General features: G+C 30.4%; 5 protein-coding genes across 8 annotated transcripts in view; 2 read left to right on the forward strand and 3 right to left on the reverse strand.

Moving 5' to 3' along the window:
* LOC119673967 (cilia- and flagella-associated protein 61-like) overlaps positions 1-7,049 on the reverse strand; it is a 20,142-nt gene extending 13,093 nt beyond the window's left edge. The window contains exons 1-14 of the mRNA XM_038085085.1: positions 6,697-7,049; positions 6,442-6,617; positions 6,239-6,380; positions 6,045-6,180; positions 4,986-5,131; positions 4,808-4,921; positions 4,628-4,743; positions 3,737-4,029; positions 3,368-3,666; positions 3,123-3,312; positions 1,577-1,863; positions 1,289-1,501; positions 144-709; positions 7-89 (exon numbers count right to left, since the gene is read on the reverse strand). Of these exons, the coding sequence (XP_037941013.1) occupies positions 7-89; positions 144-709; positions 1,289-1,501; positions 1,577-1,863; positions 3,123-3,312; positions 3,368-3,666; positions 3,737-4,029; positions 4,628-4,743; positions 4,808-4,921; positions 4,986-5,131; positions 6,045-6,180; positions 6,239-6,380; positions 6,442-6,617; positions 6,697-7,004 (3,069 nt within the window). The 5' untranslated portion in view covers positions 7,005-7,049. The remainder of the gene's footprint in view (positions 1-6; positions 90-143; positions 710-1,288; positions 1,502-1,576; positions 1,864-3,122; positions 3,313-3,367; positions 3,667-3,736; positions 4,030-4,627; positions 4,744-4,807; positions 4,922-4,985; positions 5,132-6,044; positions 6,181-6,238; positions 6,381-6,441; positions 6,618-6,696) is intronic.
* Positions 7,050-8,336: 1,287 nt separating this feature from the next.
* Positions 8,337-9,433, reverse strand: LOC119680440. The gene is made up of 5 exons (XM_038093253.1): positions 9,338-9,433; positions 9,136-9,282; positions 8,941-9,069; positions 8,627-8,783; positions 8,337-8,560 (listed from the first exon to the last, which is right to left on the reverse strand). Exons 1-5 carry the CDS (start codon positions 9,398-9,400, stop codon positions 8,337-8,339), a joined length of 720 nt encoding a protein of 239 aa, XP_037949181.1. The 5' UTR covers positions 9,401-9,433.
* A 344-nt stretch (positions 9,434-9,777) lies between these two features.
* On the forward strand, positions 9,778-10,638 carry LOC119680447 (general odorant-binding protein 66-like). Its single transcript, XM_038093261.1, has 3 exons — positions 9,778-9,827; positions 9,898-10,246; positions 10,302-10,638. The coding sequence occupies exons 1-3, from the start codon at positions 9,783-9,785 to the stop codon at positions 10,508-10,510; spliced, it is 603 nt and encodes a 200-aa protein (XP_037949189.1). The 5' UTR covers positions 9,778-9,782; the 3' UTR covers positions 10,511-10,638.
* Positions 10,639-11,895: 1,257 nt separating this feature from the next.
* On the forward strand, positions 11,896-12,708 carry LOC119680449. Of its 4 annotated transcripts, none has more exons than XM_038093263.1 (3): positions 11,896-12,045; positions 12,100-12,209; positions 12,280-12,708. In XM_038093263.1, the coding sequence occupies exons 2-3, from the start codon at positions 12,146-12,148 to the stop codon at positions 12,624-12,626; spliced, it is 411 nt and encodes a 136-aa protein (XP_037949191.1). In that variant the 5' UTR covers positions 11,896-12,045; positions 12,100-12,145; the 3' UTR covers positions 12,627-12,708. The 4 variants fall into 4 exon arrangements, with proteins under 4 accessions (XP_037949191.1, XP_037949192.1, XP_037949193.1 ...); XM_038093264.1 differs by having other exon boundaries at positions 12,112-12,209; XM_038093265.1 differs by having other exon boundaries at positions 12,115-12,209.
* A 521-nt stretch (positions 12,709-13,229) lies between these two features.
* Positions 13,230-13,976, reverse strand: LOC119680446 (general odorant-binding protein 66-like). Its single transcript, XM_038093260.1, has 3 exons — positions 13,932-13,976; positions 13,512-13,863; positions 13,230-13,438 (listed from the first exon to the last, which is right to left on the reverse strand). Exons 1-3 carry the CDS (start codon positions 13,974-13,976, stop codon positions 13,230-13,232), a joined length of 606 nt encoding a protein of 201 aa, XP_037949188.1.
* Between the last annotated feature and the right edge of the window lie 997 nt (positions 13,977-14,973).

Below are 14,973 nucleotides of genomic sequence, written 5' to 3' on the forward strand. Positions count from 1 at the left end.
CAAAGCATATATATTTTTATCATTTGTACGAAAGCAATTATCGACGAGGATATCGTTATCTTCCATATAAATTTCAGCAGCATCAAGAACTACATAAGTTTTATATTTAGAAAAATGTCATTAATGTCGGTACTAAAACTTACTGTTAATAAATTTTTGAGTAATGTGCATATCATAGAAACTAACGAACATATCGCAATCAAGTTTGACTATCGCTTTATCGTGCAATGAGTAGAACGTCACATATTTTATAATTTCGTCTCTACCATACTGTTGCCAAGAAAGAAATATGTATCGTTCACAAATCTTAACACCCAAATCAAACACCATTTGTTGTAGAATGTTTTCAACATTTATATCTATATCGGGATGATTCATAATGTGAACTTCAATAGTATTATCAGGAACAACTAGTATAATATTTTTTCCTTTAATTCCGTGCTCTATAAGAAAGTTGATAAATTCATAAACACGTACATGAATACCATAAACGATTATCGTAAAAGGATCATCCATCTCTTCCTTTATGAGAAGGAGTTTATGGTAAAAATTAAGTTTATCTAGACGACAATTGAATTGTGCATAATTGTATGGAAATTTTTCATCTAGAATCATTTTTTGTGGTATACTATAATCGGTGTAACAACAAAGTATCAGAATGTCGTAGTTAACATCACATTGTCCGTTTAGTTTTACTTTATGGGATGCACTTAAAATACAAACAAAAAAAATAATCAAACATTATAAGTAAATAAAGATTTAATTTACTATTATATAAGTATATAAGCTACAAATGCTGACTGCAGTTGTTGGCTACAGTCGCTGGCTACAATCGCTGATTAAAGTCGCTGGCTACAATCGCTGGCTAAAGTCGTTAAACACAACCGCTGGCCACAGTCGTTGAACACAACCGCTGGCTACAGTCGTTGAACACAACCGCTGGCTACAGTCGCTACTACACTCACTAGCCACAGTCATTTGTTATAGAATCTGAGAACTCCCACAGTAGTTTAATTATATTGAATACAGTAGCCAGTCGCTGGCTAGAACAGTTAGAAATGTCAAAAATATAGTTGAAACCGTTGCAGAAGCTATTGGCATTATACAGCTATACCACAATAGTTCTATAGTAGTACAGCTATAAATGTATACTATATAGTATATATAGTATGTATATATCTTTACTAGTAAATGACTACTGATGAGAGTAGTCATTTACTGTAGTCAGCGATAGTAGCCTGATTGTTGAGCCTATACTATACTGTTTATTTGCATAAATAATTCTGACCGATCGATTTTACGTAGATCTCCTGATACAAATGTAATCCATTGTTGTAGATCTAAACGTTTCACGCAATCATTAATGTATGCGTTAGAATTATGGAATTGTATCCAGCAATTTTTTTTACACACCCTACAAATAAAGTCTGCATCATATTCAGCTTCCACAATACCGGGTTTAGTGATGACGGTGATATCGAAATTCGGTACACAATTCATGCTTAAATGGGAAAAAAAATTTATTAATAACTCTAGGCTTTGTTTGTGGGCTTTGTTTTGTTTTCAATGAACTCACTCCTGTGAGTTATAGCTAAAAAGCAAGGATCGCAGCAGTGCCTTAGTTACATCTGTGAAGCCGATAATCACTATTTTTATATTAGTGTCGCCGTACATTTCGGTTTCACGCATATGACGTCGATACACAGCATATGAAGAATCCGCGTAATTAAAATCGTAAATAGTGTGAAATTTTTTCTTTTTTTTATGATATTTTTTTTTTGTAATATCAAAAGTTTTAATAAGTTTTGGTTCAACAGGTTGCATTTTCTTTACCAAGTCGTTAAGTAGTGGCTTCAGTTTTCTCTTAAAAATATTATTAAAAAATATTAAAAAAAATATCAAATTAAAAATAAAGAAAAATGAATATATATAATTTCAAATTTTTATAATTGAGATTCAATATACCTTACTCTGTAATGAAATAGTGATATATGTTACTACTAGCCAACATAAATCATTGATGGATCTTTTTGATGTCACTTAAATGTCACGTTGCATTGATTAGTATCGTTTTTATGAATCATTAAACTTCTTAATGAGAGAATAGATTTATTAGACAGACTAGAGAATTTACGAGATAGTATTTTAGTTAATGATATAATTAGAGAATATTGTTAGAGATTCACAAACTCTGTTGTTCACAATGGAATCTCTGTTGTCCGGCTGTATGATGAAATAATCGTCACTCATTTTAGAGTGATCTGCTTAGTTGCAACGGAAAAACGAACAGTTCCGTTTCAATGTGTGGGGGAATATGTTTAAGGTATTATTTAAAGTTTTATGTATTTAAAGTTTTGATTCAAGAACAGTTCTGACGTAGTGTGATCTGTCAGTACCAACACATCCTTTTAAATGATTTAAGTCTAAGAATAAAATTGCGTAGAGTAAACACATTTTTTTTTGTATTTCTTTTTTTTTTGGCAGCAATGCTTGAGAGTATATCTCTTACCTGCACATTACTGAGAAAGAAATGCAAACTCTGGTTTCACTTATACAGCATTTCAATGGCTGGATAAGATATAGTGACTTTCAGTAAATAAAGTCAAAGACACAACAACAATATACATTGTAAAATCGGTTGTAGAAAATGACATTTCTACATTCTTGCTTATTCGAAATATTTTCCTCTGTTATAGAGCTATACAATCACTGGACATTTTATTTAAAGTACTCGTTAAACTTTTCATTCGTTGGTGTTACTTGAACCGTAGTTTAGAAACTCAAGAATATAAAATATCATATATATTTAATTAAGTGAAGTTGAATAATAGCGTCTTTGTTTTGATGGTAAACACCATAAGTTCTGTGGGTTTACTGTAAAATCAGTTGGAGTGTCCAATTTATTTTTAAGAATTTGTTCTTGATCTCTCTATAATTTTAATTGTGTAAGAACAATAAACAACGTATTGCTTATGGAGGCATCAATCTAAGTAGATATGAAAATAATAAGAACATATTGAAAATAAGGAATTTCCACTAATTTCAAAAGCCATATATAACTATCTTTTAATAATAACTTCAAACTACCCCAATTTCTTACAATATTAAAAATGTGCACTTACTCCATTTGGTGCTATATAATACAAGATGTTAAATCCACTCATGCGTCCTAATTCTCGAAATATTAATTGATACTCAAATTGATAAAATGGATGTAAGTACAAACACAAAATTTCTCCACTGGTGGAAATTTTCATTTCTGTACTTCTTATAAAGAAATGCTGTTCTAATGCGGAAATATCGTGAAATGCTCTTCAAATAAACAGTTTCAATATATATAAAGATCTATTTGTGATAATCTATTTACCTTGTGATAATGAATCCAACAATTGTATTGAAAGCCATATGCTGCGATGACTTGCCGCAACGTACCAAAAAAACACTGATAGTAGAATTATCAGCATCAAAGTGTTCTTTTATTCTACACATAATTTCGGCAGTTGTATCGTATAACTCATCATCACTCTCATAACACAGTAGCATTTGTTGGACTAATGCGTCATCGATTTCATTCACTTGCTGCAAAAAAAGTTCACCATACAATGCACTGTGATGAACTATATATAGATCATCGTGTAGTGAACAGTTTGGTCGAGATTGAACATGCTGAAAATTCATATTGTCTCATTAATAATTTGTATTAAATAAAATGATAATTGATTAGATCTATACTCACAACACAGCAATCTGTTAATTTTAATAAATCTTTCGATTTCTCAACTTTTTTTGGTACTGAAATAATGCAAAATTCACGATCGGGATATGCACTGAAAGTGGCTGCCAGGAAAAGCTTGAACAAGCGAAGATCTCTATCATTCTCCAGACTAAATAATTGTAGAGCAAAGACGTTCGATGTTTCCTCTGGTCTATATTGAGCTAAATTTGTAGCATCATAATCGTTTGGGATGTTATAGTAAAATTCCATAAGTGCTTCAAAGGATTCCATGTACCACTCATTGGAACGAGTTTCTAAAATTAAAAAGTAATACTGTATAAATTGTAGTTAAGTATCAAGTAATATAAGTTATTGTAGTTCGTTTTTGAATTTACATTTCTGACTGAAACACTTTGACTATGTATTAAAAGGTATACGGACTTTAGCTTAATTATTATTATTATTATTCCATACTCCATTAGGAGCTTAAGGACTCAGCAAAGGTTTTCCAACAGTTTTTTTTATAGACTGAATCTAAAACATTGGCTACAAGGAACCGCATTTCTATTACAATTTGCATTACTGTATTCGGACAATCAATATAGTTGAATTTTCGCTCAACTAACATACTAAGTTTTGTTTTTGGATTGGACCTGCTTCTATTCGCTAAACTCATATCTCTCACAGTTATTTAAGCAATATGGCAACTCTTTACTCTTCTTAATGAACAAAACACAATATTTGCTTGGTTTATGGTAGTAAATGGTGATTTTACTATAAGTAATTGGTTCAAATATATATCAAATATCACCTGACATGGATTGTTAATCTGCATAAATTCCAATTTTTTATTTCTTAATAATAATAATAAATTTTTAATATATTAATAAGTAAATTTCTTTCAGAACTTACTGTCATCAATTTTTCGAAATTTTTTAAACAATTCGTCAAATAAGTATAATCTTTCATCCTTAATATCTTGTATTTGCCCTCTATCAGAAATCACGTCTATGGTTTTATTATAAATACTAATATTTTACAAAAGAAAAAAAAATTGATTAAGTCAACATTTAAGAAATGAATACTATTTACCTTATTTTACTAAATTTATGTTTCGGGAAGAATTTCATCATAACGGTCTTTTGAAGCATATCTTTAATTGAGTCCACAGTAAATAGTTTTGTTATAGCAACTTTTCCATATACACTTCAAAAATTAAATATAACTCTTTATATATGTTTATAAATGTTTCTAAATATAACTTGCTAACCGTAATGGAGTCTGTATTTCTATAGTTGGTAGATTGGGATCATACTTCACTAAGTTCCCAAAAATTTCAAGCTCAAAGTTCTCCACTAATTTTAGTATGTCCACATTATCGTTCAACCAAAAAAAACCAATTGTTTTATGTTTAATCTAATTACAAAACATATTGAGCAATATGATGGAGTAGATACAGTAAGTCAAATAAATGTTTATAAATCAATATTATGTATGATAGAATTATATCATGCTTTGAAATTATTAGCTTGTAAAAAATATATATCAAAAATGTTATTTTTTATCTATTTGAGGTCGACCTAATTATTATAAACTGAAAAAGGGTAGTACACTGCGACCTAAAAGACCTATTATACCCCTTAGTCGGATTAGAGTGTTTCTCCAAGTCAGATTTCTTAAATGAAAAGCGGTCTTGAATCCTAATCTATCGTGAAACACCCTCCTAGGTGTTTTTCCGCTTGTGCATTTGTGCCGGCCACTACCCAAACACAAGGTATGTAGTTTCTCTCTCTTCTCTACAGTATCTGCAGTTTGAGTTGGATTGAATTCCCAATTTCGTTAGGCGTTTCAATCTACAAATTTAATTATATCCGTATAGTTTATTATTAGTACTATTAGTAGAAGAGATAATGGAATATTGAAACCCTTAAGTGCTATTGTAATATTCCTGAAGAAAGATTCCTTTGCTTCAAAACTACAAACTCATTTAAAACTCCATATTCGATTAAAACAAGACCCGATGTAGGCACGGAACCCGTTTTTTCGTAATTGCACATTGTAAGCAGATAATATAGTCAGGTGCCAGTTATCTTTAGTCTCATATATGAACAGCGGTAGTTAACACGAGCACGTCCAGTTAAGAATACATTGATATATCTGAGTTCAAATATATTTAGACTGAGAATTTGGTTAGACTATTCATATAGTCTGCTTATAGTCTGAAATCTGGCACATGTCAGTAACATATACATATATTTTACATAACTATATATATAACAATTTTATTATTAAGAAGCAATTACTAGTGATAAACATAGTAGTCATTTACCTCGCAAACAATTAATGAGCTATGAGAATTTGCATTATGTAGAAGTTCCTCAGCGATGTAAAAATCTCCCAGCTCGGTTCTTATTTGTGGACAAAACATATCCATCATATCAATTATATCATCATTATCACCTGGTCTAAATAAGTTATAAATATAAAAAACAACTTAAATAATAACTATATATAATTATATACAATGCCCTTCTGTACGTAATATCACGTATGATGCTTTCACGTTCAATGACATGAATACATTGAACATTTTTACATATTGGATCAAAAACTATTGGATAATATATAGTTGAAAATGGTTCCAGCCAGTCATGATCTGGTATATCTGTATTCGATAAAACATATAATTTTATATTAATTATATTTTTATATTTACTAGTAAATACCGTTTGGACGTATATAGGTCATATCAGGCATTTGTAGTATTAGTATATAACGCAGTTTAAGTTCCCGCATAAAAATCTCTTCCAGTACATGCAATAACATTTCCGGTATATGTGATGGATTATATATAAATGAACTCAGAAATAAGGAATTAGTAGGTGATAATTCCAGACCAAGACTGTAATGATAAATTTCTGTTAATTGTGAAAAAAGCAAGAAAGGTAATGAATTAATATTGATGAATTGATGTAACTTGCCAAAAATTTGTAGTGATCCAGTCTTCCCAACATTCTTTTGGTAAAGCTGTAATGGGTGGATGATTTGAAAATTCTGCAAAGCCAACCGTGACAGCTGATTGCGCACTCTCAGTGACCAAAAAAAAATGTGTTGAACTCAAATTGAAGAAGTCTATTTTGTTGGAAATTTTACGTTTCGGATAGCCAATATGTCTAATGAACTTTACATTGGCGAATACATGTAACTTTTCAAAGTCTTTTCGTAAAGCGTTTCGTATGAAATAAGATCTAGTTCGTTTATATCCAGGCTTATCAGAAACAGCTTGCATTTTTGTATAATAATCTGATCACCTTTTAATAATACAAAACAAAAATAAAACTTTCTTGATTAGGGAAATTTAATTTTTTTTTTTTGATATTTAAACATAGAAAATATGATTAAATATTTTACACATACTGTTTTGAATGTGAACGATTTACTATTTTTGTTTTGTTATTAAGATTAGGTAAAAACCTTCTTATTTTTGTTTCCTTTAACTCCTATTGAAGCATGTAACCTTAACAAAATATCTATATCTCTTACGGTTTTAAGCTAACTGCTTGACTTTGCCCAAAGGTTTCCCGGTTATTTCAATTTCTTTTAAAAGCGTAAAGGGACTATAAGGTAAAAGTGGCGAACTCAAACTTTATGAAATATGTAAATCGTATAATCCTATTGTGATACAATAAGATCAGCTTTTCATATAAATGTTTTTATTCTCTATATACATAAATATTTTAAAAAATCAGATTCATTGAATCCAGATAAAGAACTTTTAAGCTTCTTCCATAAATATCTTAACTTAGTTGTCCCTATTCCCTTTGCCGTATTCGAGATATCAGAAAAGAGATTAAAGCAGTTTCGTTTTGATAAGGTTTTATGACATGTTTCTTCTTTATGGGTTAGTCGAACATTTTTCTGGAATATTGTTATTTATAGGGTGTGTCCGTTTCTATTGATTATTTCTGTACCATTTCACGGTACCTTTATTGTAAGAGTGATTTGCGGTTCTCTGTGCTATTGCATTTTTTGCTATAACAATTTGTGTAGATCGAATAATAATAATAATAATAATAATAATAATAATAATAATTTTGAATAAAAGGAAAGCCATTCGCCTAGAGTTTTTTGTAGTTATTTCTATATAAAATGTAGGTTATCGTTAATTCAGAATTATCTTTAAATACCCTTGCATTTTCTTCTGGTTTACAAATCAGCGGATTTAATTAGATGCAGTGGTAACTAAATAATTTTTTATTAGTCTTTCTCTTATTTCAAATTATTAAAAAAGTAAATGTCTGACAATTTTGATACAACTTAAATATTTCGCACGGAGTATCTGGACCTCATGTTTTAGTATCAAGCCATTCCTGTTTGAACGTAATGGAAGAATTTCACACCAGTAAACAAGCGGCGGTAATGTTGTTCAATATTTACTGGATTATTTCAACTCAAACAACATTAGAGAAGGACATGTAATGTAATACTAAAGTCAAAATAATTCTAAATAAAAACCAATTTTCTAAATAAAAGTGTAGGTTGTTACTAAAGAACGTATTCATTTTATAGATTTTATTTTGTATTTGTAATAGTTAATAGCATTTATGTTATTTCAATGATACTATATAGATATTCCATCAATTTCATAGCATTTGTTTTTAGCTGTCAAGCATTCCTTTTCTTGAGGTGTCTTGGATTTACCTACCCACCGATGATAGGGACAATCCTGCTTTCTGTGATAATCAGAAATACATATAAATACAAACATGAAAAACGGTTTGCAAGAATCTTTTAACATATATTTTGCTGCAGGATTCATTTTGATTAAACCATACGTTGTTATTGCTAAAAATATATCAATGTTTGTATTATTAATACTGCATATCAGTCAAGTGATTATCTTAATAATACCATCTTTTCGGCAGAACTCATACATGGCTATGTGATAATCTTTTTCTTTAGGACGATCTGCATATGTCTTCTCGGCATCAGATTTAACCATTTTCATATTTATATTATCGCCTTTTCCAAGATACTTCTTTTGCTTATATAGACATTCAACAAAACACTTAAAGGCAAGAAAATATTAAATATTAATACAATTATAAGATTTACACTATGTATCACTGTAGCTGAAGATAAACACAATAATACTACTTTTACAAAACCTGCTACTTATAAGTATTTATAAGTGATACTGATATCTATGATGGGGACTTACATACCGACAAGAACTTCATTAATTTTGCTGGATCATTTTCATTATCTTTCGGCATTTTACTCTGATGTAGTGCGAAGCATTTCATTAAACTTTGTTCATCACCTATGAAAAGTTCGTCACAGCAGCCGTTCCGCTAAATAGATGAAAATCCATTTCTTTAGTTTCACTGAGATTAACACAAATGCGTAAAGAGACTTACACTTTTCATACATTTTGTCTCATCAAGAGCACTGATACTAACATCATTAGCATTACTACTGCTGCTAGGTGTAACGCTTTCAACCTCCTCTTTCGGTTCAATCGGACCATTTGGTTCTTCAGGTAAATCTTCACTTGCAATCAGATTCTATATAATAGCAATAGTATATTTTTACAAAAGTTTTCTTATAAATATTATTTACCACGATACATAAGGAAATTCCTACTAATATTATATTACGGCAACCAGTGATCCAAATTTTCATTATTTTAAAATCCGTAAGGCGCTGTTGTCTGCATCGAACGTTGAATAACTAAATGAGTTTCCTCAAACTGCTACCAAATTTTATATAAATAGATTTATTATATCAAATCCGATATAGGTTATTTACTGTTATCTGAATATTTATCGGTAGAAATGAGCCGTTTTATATGCGGTCATCAGTGGCTGAATGGCACAATTAATTTTGAAATGCATTAAATAAATTTAGAATTTAAAATTAAATTACAAATATTAATTGCTTAAAGTTAGGCTTCATTTAACAATTTATTAACTAAATTATGTATATTAATTGATTAAGATAATAAATTTCATATAAAAGCAGCGTAAAAGCAAGATAACTTACTATTCACCAAACTAACTTCAACATGAAATTACATCAAGCATTTGCGTTTGTGACTTTGCTAGTTGTGGTGAGTTAAGAAACTTTTTTTAGAATTTCACCTCGTACTCAAATTGATAATTTTTATTTTATTTTATTAGCATATTTGCGGTTTAAAAATTGATTGCGATAATCCCGATGGTATTAATGAAGATCATATACATTACTGTTGCAAACATCCAGAAAAACCCAATAAAGTGCTAGAGGATTGTTCAAAAGAAACTGGCTTTAAGTGGCCCAATCCCAAGGAGGAGGCTTTCATTGATATAACACCTGATCGCGCTATCGCTGGCACTTGTTTTAGCAAATGTGTTTTTAATAAACTTAATTTCATGAAAGGTGAAGACTTTAACATGGAAGCTGTTAAAAAATATTACAGTGATAATCATAGCAACGATCCTGAATATGTTAAGGAAATGTTGAATGCCTTTGATCATTGCCATGGCAAATGTAAGAAATCGTTGTTAATACCTTATCTTATATCTAAATTTATTACCATTTACAGCGGAAGACAACGCAGCTAAATTCCTATCGAATCCTATGTTCAAAACTTTGTCCGACGATTTTTGTGAACCCAAGTCCAGTGTTATACTAGCTTGTGTTATACGCCAATTTTTCCATAATTGCCCAATTGAACGTTGGTCGAAGTCTCCGGAATGCGATCGTGTGTTGGAGTTTAGTAAAAGCTGCAAAGATGCTTTGATTTCTATGTAAAATTAACCAAAAACTATAAATTTTTCATTTTTATGTATACCAATTGCATTGGTCTGATTGAGTTGCATATAGAAACGTTTACTACAAAATAAATTTGAATTTACCGATTTCATGTATGATATATTAAGAAGCCAATAAATTACACCAATTTGAACTTTTAAAATTGATTTCAGTATATATAAGATCAATGTTCTTGGGTACAGTTAGAGCTACATGCTTAACAGTTCGATAATATTAGGCTTGTTCTAACAAGCTAGCTAGGCGTGTCACTGTACAGCGCCAATGGATCTTCTCTCTCTCTCTCTCTCTTTCTCTCTTAAATTTCTTACCTTTATTAAAAAAATAATAAAATATGATTATAATTTATTTATAAATTATATTATAAATTTTATATAATTATATATAATATAATTTGCTAATTATAATTTAAATATTGCACTCACATATAATAACCATAAAACTTCACGTATCCACTTCAATAGCAAAATAGTCCTCTTTTCGTTTGTTAACGAACAACAACAAAGCATATATAGTCTCATATGATTTTGTAACGAGTAATCAATATACTTCGTGTCACTAAACGATACGCTAACAACGCGTTCCACCAGCAAATTTTCGAGTAAATGAGAGCATCTGAGAGTGCCTAACATCCCTGTCGAAATTTGAAAATGCTACATAGACTTTGCTCGTACATTTTATTTCAAGTAAAATTTGTGTTAATGTGTGGATCAGCTGTTTTGGTTTGAATTTAAATTTTTGTATTTTTATTTGCGCGGCACTGGTGTTCTCATCAGACTTTACACAAAACTGTATCATGAAAATTTGTGTAAAGAGCGAAATTTAACACAATACTTATGTTACGTTCTCAGTTTATACTTTACTCGTGCTTTACTTGACTTTTACTACGAGTAGCTCGTGGAACAGACCTAATATACTTCACAAAGTATAATTTTCTACTGATTTGCTTAACAATATCTGAATGACGTGTTCATTCTTATTTTATAAATTTACTATACAATTATAATTCTTTTGGAAATCAATTATTCGTAATACCCTCATACTAACAATTATCCTCAGCATCCATATTCGTATACGTAAATGTATGCTTAAATATGATGTCTTTTTGTTTTCTATATCGCTTATACCCATGAATATTAGAATAGCATTTTAGCAGTTGTGTTTTAACGGCCTAACGCTGCAAGCCGTCTTTTATACATACTTGAGAAGTGGTTTTGGTATGTTAAAGTCTCACCCTAGGCTTTCGATGTTACTCAAATACCGAAAAAATATAATGTATAAAAAAACTAAGCAAACTACCAAAAATGAAACTACTTAAAAATTATTTTTAACATACAAAATTATAGCATAGTCATAATTTTATATATTTCTGTTGATTTAAAAAGCTGTCACTAATTTTCATCAATTTTTTTAGAAATAAAAAATATAACATCCCTGATACAAATGAAAAGTCTTCCGAACAAAACGTAAAAGCGCCAACAAGTATTTGAATGAAATTTATAAGAAATACAAAAGCAGTAAGTGTATTATTGCTCGTTCTTTAACAATATGTATAGATTAATATGTAATAGATTGCTTTTAAGAAGACAACACAAGAAAACAGTAAAAGTATTCGAAATGGAAGGTTCAAACAAACTATCCGAGGTGCAACAAAAGAAGGACAATCTTAGCAAGGATAGAGGTATTACTTATTTGATATTTTTGCATATTATATTTTAATATATTGCAATTATTTTATTATTTTGTTATAGATTTAAAACTGCAAAGAAAGATTTTATATGAGTTAGCATGTTATGTCCGAATTTCTTCCTCGAACATTAACGCCTTAAAAACATCAGATTTATTGAATGCAGATGCAAGCGAGCCACCAAAAAATCCAAATGAGGCGTTTGAGGCATTGGGTAACTCAAGAAAATGCTCTATGTCTGGTATTGAGAAGAAAGAAAACGTTGGAAATTTCGGTGTCAATGAGAAACTTAAAACCCTTTCTGATGTGAATCAAAAACTTAATACCAGGGAAGATTTGAGGGTTACGATAAACTCTAAAAAAGCTCCCGAATATAAGCGTCTCAAGAAAAACCACTACCTTCGTATATAATATGACTGTAATTTATTTAACTGAACTCCAAACTAACCGTTTAACATATCATTTTATAATTTTACCAACAACTTTTTTTGTTATACAGTTCTTAATTTTATTTTGTATTAAAGATTAATAGATTATTATTAAAAATTTTTATAACTAAAATTTATTGAATTTTATAATTAAAATGTATTTATTCTATATTTTATATACGATGACTGTTATTATAGGTTGGGTAGTAGTAGTATTATCATCAATGCTGAAGTACTCCTCCACGCTTCTCCATGATAAAACTATTCAAACTCAAATAATTATAATTTGCAGAACAAATCAAATTTAGTTTATGATTTAAGCCATAATTTTACTATGTCACAAAACAAGTATTCTTGATACATGAAATATATCAAAACGTTAATGTTGAGATATGAGATATATAATGAGATATATAAAAGGATTTCAGTCCGTTACAGCTATATCTACATTAATGCTCTGTTGACTAGAATTGGAGTGATATTATCTAATATAGTCGTAACCTTCAAAACATATAACAATAATAGAAAATAAAATTCGATAATTGACATTCCTTTTAATTTTATTAATAATAATATTATATTAGATTCACATGGAAATTAAGACATCCTTGCACTTTTTAGCAAATTCTAGAGTTTCTTCACATTCTTTAGTTTTTGCCCAGCGATCCTTTGGACAATTATGAAAGAAATTATATATAACACAAGATAGTACAACACTTGGCTTCGGATCACAAAATTTTACATTCTTTATACGAAAGAAAGGAAAGGACATTAGCTTAGCAGTTTCCTCCTCAGCTGAAATTTTACACAAAAGATTTGAATTAAAAATCAGGAAAATCATTAAACAAATCGGATATAGTTTATTTACATCTGCTGTGGCAATGATCAAATGCTGATATCATTTCACGCTCGTATTCTGGATCCATTTTATGTACTTCCTTGTAATGTTGTCTAACAGCGTTCATATCCAATTCATGGTTTTTAAAAAATTTGAACTTTTGAAAAACGCATTTTCCGAAACATGTACCAGCTACTAATTGTGCCACTGTGACATCCTCTAAAGCTTCTTCATCCTTTGAAGGTAGTTTAAATTTTGTTTCGTTTGCGCACATTTCAATAATGTCATTATGTCCATCAGGATGTTTGCAGCAATAATGTATGTGATCCTCTCGAATAGTCTCGGGATGGTTGCATCTTACTTTGATGGACACTGTAAGACCCTGTACAACAGAAAAAAGTAATAATTATTATTTTATGAATTTTTTTTTATATAAATATCATTATTTACCACAAAAAATATTATCAATACACAGATTGGTTTAAGTGTCCACATTTTGTAAAGTGAGATTAGCCTAAACTGAAAATCTTGTGATCCATTTCAGTGCGTTTTTAAACTAAAACTGAGGCTGTTGGTGCGGAAAATTTAATTAATCAAATTATTTATTTTAATTGCTCTTAAACTTTAAACGTTTCATTAAATTTGTGCAGAATTTTGGGTCAAAAATTAAAAATATTTTTAACTAATTTATCTAACAAATATATAGATGTGTTTGAAATATAAAATATCTTTCCGACGCTCTTCCGACAAGAGAAAATCAGTCTATATTTGTTAACATAACTGCTTTGTAATATGCAAGCTGGCAAAGTCTGAATGGCTAAACAATACTCTAGCGTCTCAGGGAGTAGGTGGCGGTAAAGACCGTCCACTAAGTTCCAGCTTATCAGCCAGACTCGTAAGGGTAAGTGCGACAATCTCTCAGGCTGATGGGAAGCTCTTGATATGGTCATGTCTCTGCCAAGGGTGGACTGCTGATTGTCGGGCTGGGAAGAGAAAACTTCCCGGGTACGTATTTATAGTAATATTTGTTTTGATATGTGTAGCTTTAAAATTTGTACGATACCTATAAAAACCCCCAAATCTGAGGTAGACTGTTACGCCGAGGATGCTTGACTGGAGGGGTGCATCCAGTCTTTTAGTAATGAACTCAGGATACCGGGCACTCTCCTGTTTTAATTAATGCCTTCTCAAAGTATGGGGCTCTGCTTTGGGTGACTGTTCTTTCCCTTATATTAAACACTGTATATGGATAATAAACTAAATATACCAATTAATAATATAATTACAGAGTCAGAGGAAGAAGCTCTACTCCGTTCGCCAACGAAGGTTGGAGGAAATCTTGAAAAGAGGCTTGAAGCATCTCTCAAGATTCAGGATCTGGATGATCTGAACCCATCTGCTCAGAGACCAATGGTATCAAGCGGTGGGAACACCTCTCTGGTGATTGACACCCAGAGTCCTATGGACACAGGTGACCACGATGGCGGTGCGT

This window comes from Teleopsis dalmanni, chromosome 2, assembly GCF_002237135.1.
Source record: "Teleopsis dalmanni isolate 2A chromosome 2, ASM223713v2, whole genome shotgun sequence".
Lineage (NCBI taxonomy): Eukaryota > Metazoa > Arthropoda > Insecta > Diptera > Diopsidae > Teleopsis > Teleopsis dalmanni.

What these genes read in the sequence shown, in the direction of transcription:
- LOC119680440 (XM_038093253.1), bottom strand. Translation starts at nt 9,400, where the DNA reads ATGAAAATTTGGATCACTGGTTGCCGTAATATAATATTAGTAGGAATT. An exon ending in AGACAAAATGTATGAAAAGT is followed by an intron (nt 9,070 to 9,135) that starts GTAAGTCTCTTT and finishes TCATCTATTTAG; the next exon opens with CGGAACGGCTGCTGTGACGA. An exon ending in AATTAATGAAGTTCTTGTCG is followed by an intron (nt 8,784 to 8,940) that starts GTATGTAAGTCC and finishes CTTGCCTTTAAG; the next exon opens with TGTTTTGTTGAATGTCTATA.
- LOC119680447 (XM_038093261.1), top strand. Translation starts at nt 9,783, where the DNA reads ATGAAATTACATCAAGCATTTGCGTTTGTGACTTTGCTAGTTGTG. An exon ending in TTGTGACTTTGCTAGTTGTG is followed by an intron (nt 9,828 to 9,897) that starts GTGAGTTAAGAA and finishes TTATTTTATTAG; the next exon opens with CATATTTGCGGTTTAAAAAT. An exon ending in TGATCATTGCCATGGCAAAT is followed by an intron (nt 10,247 to 10,301) that starts GTAAGAAATCGT and finishes TACCATTTACAG; the next exon opens with CGGAAGACAACGCAGCTAAA.
- LOC119680449 (XM_038093262.1), top strand. Translation starts at nt 12,077, where the DNA reads ATGTATAGATTAATATGTAATAGATTGCTTTTAAGAAGACAACACAAG. An exon ending in CAATCTTAGCAAGGATAGAG is followed by an intron (nt 12,210 to 12,279) that starts GTATTACTTATT and finishes ATTTTGTTATAG; the next exon opens with ATTTAAAACTGCAAAGAAAG.
- LOC119680446 (XM_038093260.1), bottom strand. Translation starts at nt 13,976, where the DNA reads ATGTGGACACTTAAACCAATCTGTGTATTGATAATATTTTTTGTG. An exon ending in TATTGATAATATTTTTTGTG is followed by an intron (nt 13,864 to 13,931) that starts GTAAATAATGAT and finishes TCTGTTGTACAG; the next exon opens with GGTCTTACAGTGTCCATCAA. An exon ending in TGATCATTGCCACAGCAGAT is followed by an intron (nt 13,439 to 13,511) that starts GTAAATAAACTA and finishes GTAAAATTTCAG; the next exon opens with CTGAGGAGGAAACTGCTAAG.